We start from the raw sequence: 1025 nt of genomic DNA, 5'->3' as shown, positions 1-1025 counted from the left end.
TGTACCCATTATCATATGGCAGATAGTCCCAAAACAGTTATTGATGTAACAAACTCGCCCAAAGGTCTAGGGTGGATGAGAGCTGTTAGTATGATCGTCATGGGCTGTGTCGGAGTTGGGATCCTAGCACTACCGCGTACAGCAGCTTTCGCTGGTTGGCTCGCCGCCTTGCTTGGTCTCATTTTCGCCGCACTCGTCAATCTCTACAATAACATTATTCTATGGCGTACTCTTTTCCTCACCGCCCAGGGTGAAGATCGAGTGGCTAGGTCTTACGAGCATGCAGTTCGATCTACCTTTGGTGTCAGCGGCTCGATCTACAGCGGAATCATTGTGCATGTCCTGCTCATTTCCGTGTGTGTCGCGATGCTTATTTTGATGGGGAATACTACGGAGGCTATGACACGAGTCCTCAATAGGCAAGCCTGGATTGCTCTGTGGACACTTGTGGGTATCCCTTTCTCGTGGATAAAGGAAGTTAAAGATGTTGGCTTCATTGCAGTCTTTGGTGTCACATCTGCTTCTGCGATGGTGATCGTTATAATTGTTGCATCGGCTGACAGAATGGTTACTGATGGTATCTCTGAAGGCCTTGCTGTCGTGCCCAGTGATGCTTTGGAGTTTATAGCGGCCTTAGCCTCATACTTCTATGTCTACAGTTTCACCGCTGCGTCACCCACTATTTGCTATCATATGACCAAGCCCGAGAACTTCCCCAAAACGGTGGTGGTTGCAACTATCTTCATCACACTATTGTATTCATCTGTGATGGAGCTGGGATACGTGGGCTACGGTCAGTTCATAGCGACAGTCGATACAATTGTGGACGCGATTTCCCCGCCTGGACAGACACTTGACGTATTTGGGTGGCTCATCAACATTACAGTACTTGCAGTCATGTTGCCACACTACCTGGTTCAATTCACACCGACAGCCAAACAAATCGACAGAATGTCTTCCCACATCGGTGAAAGAAAGGGGTGGTCTACCAAACGCTGCAAAGTCACGGCGCTTGTTTGTCGAAC

The 1025-nt window shown here is 48.6% G+C and overlaps 1 protein-coding gene across 1 annotated transcript; it reads left to right on the top strand.

Annotated features, from left to right (window-relative positions):
- Positions 1-99: 99 nt before the first annotated feature.
- Positions 100-793, top strand: Pmar_PMAR026414 (amino acid transporter, putative; the record flags this gene model as incomplete). Its single annotated transcript, XM_002783029.1, has 1 exon — positions 100-793. A coding segment is annotated over one exon (694 nt), but the record flags the coding sequence as incomplete, so codon positions are not given.
- Positions 794-1025: the final 232 nt, after the last annotated feature.

This window comes from Perkinsus marinus (genome assembly GCF_000006405.1).
Source record: "Perkinsus marinus ATCC 50983 genomic scaffold scf_1104296937726, whole genome shotgun sequence".
Lineage (NCBI taxonomy): Eukaryota > Perkinsozoa > Perkinsida > Perkinsidae > Perkinsus > Perkinsus marinus.
This window is presented reverse-complemented; position numbering and strand designations above follow the sequence as displayed.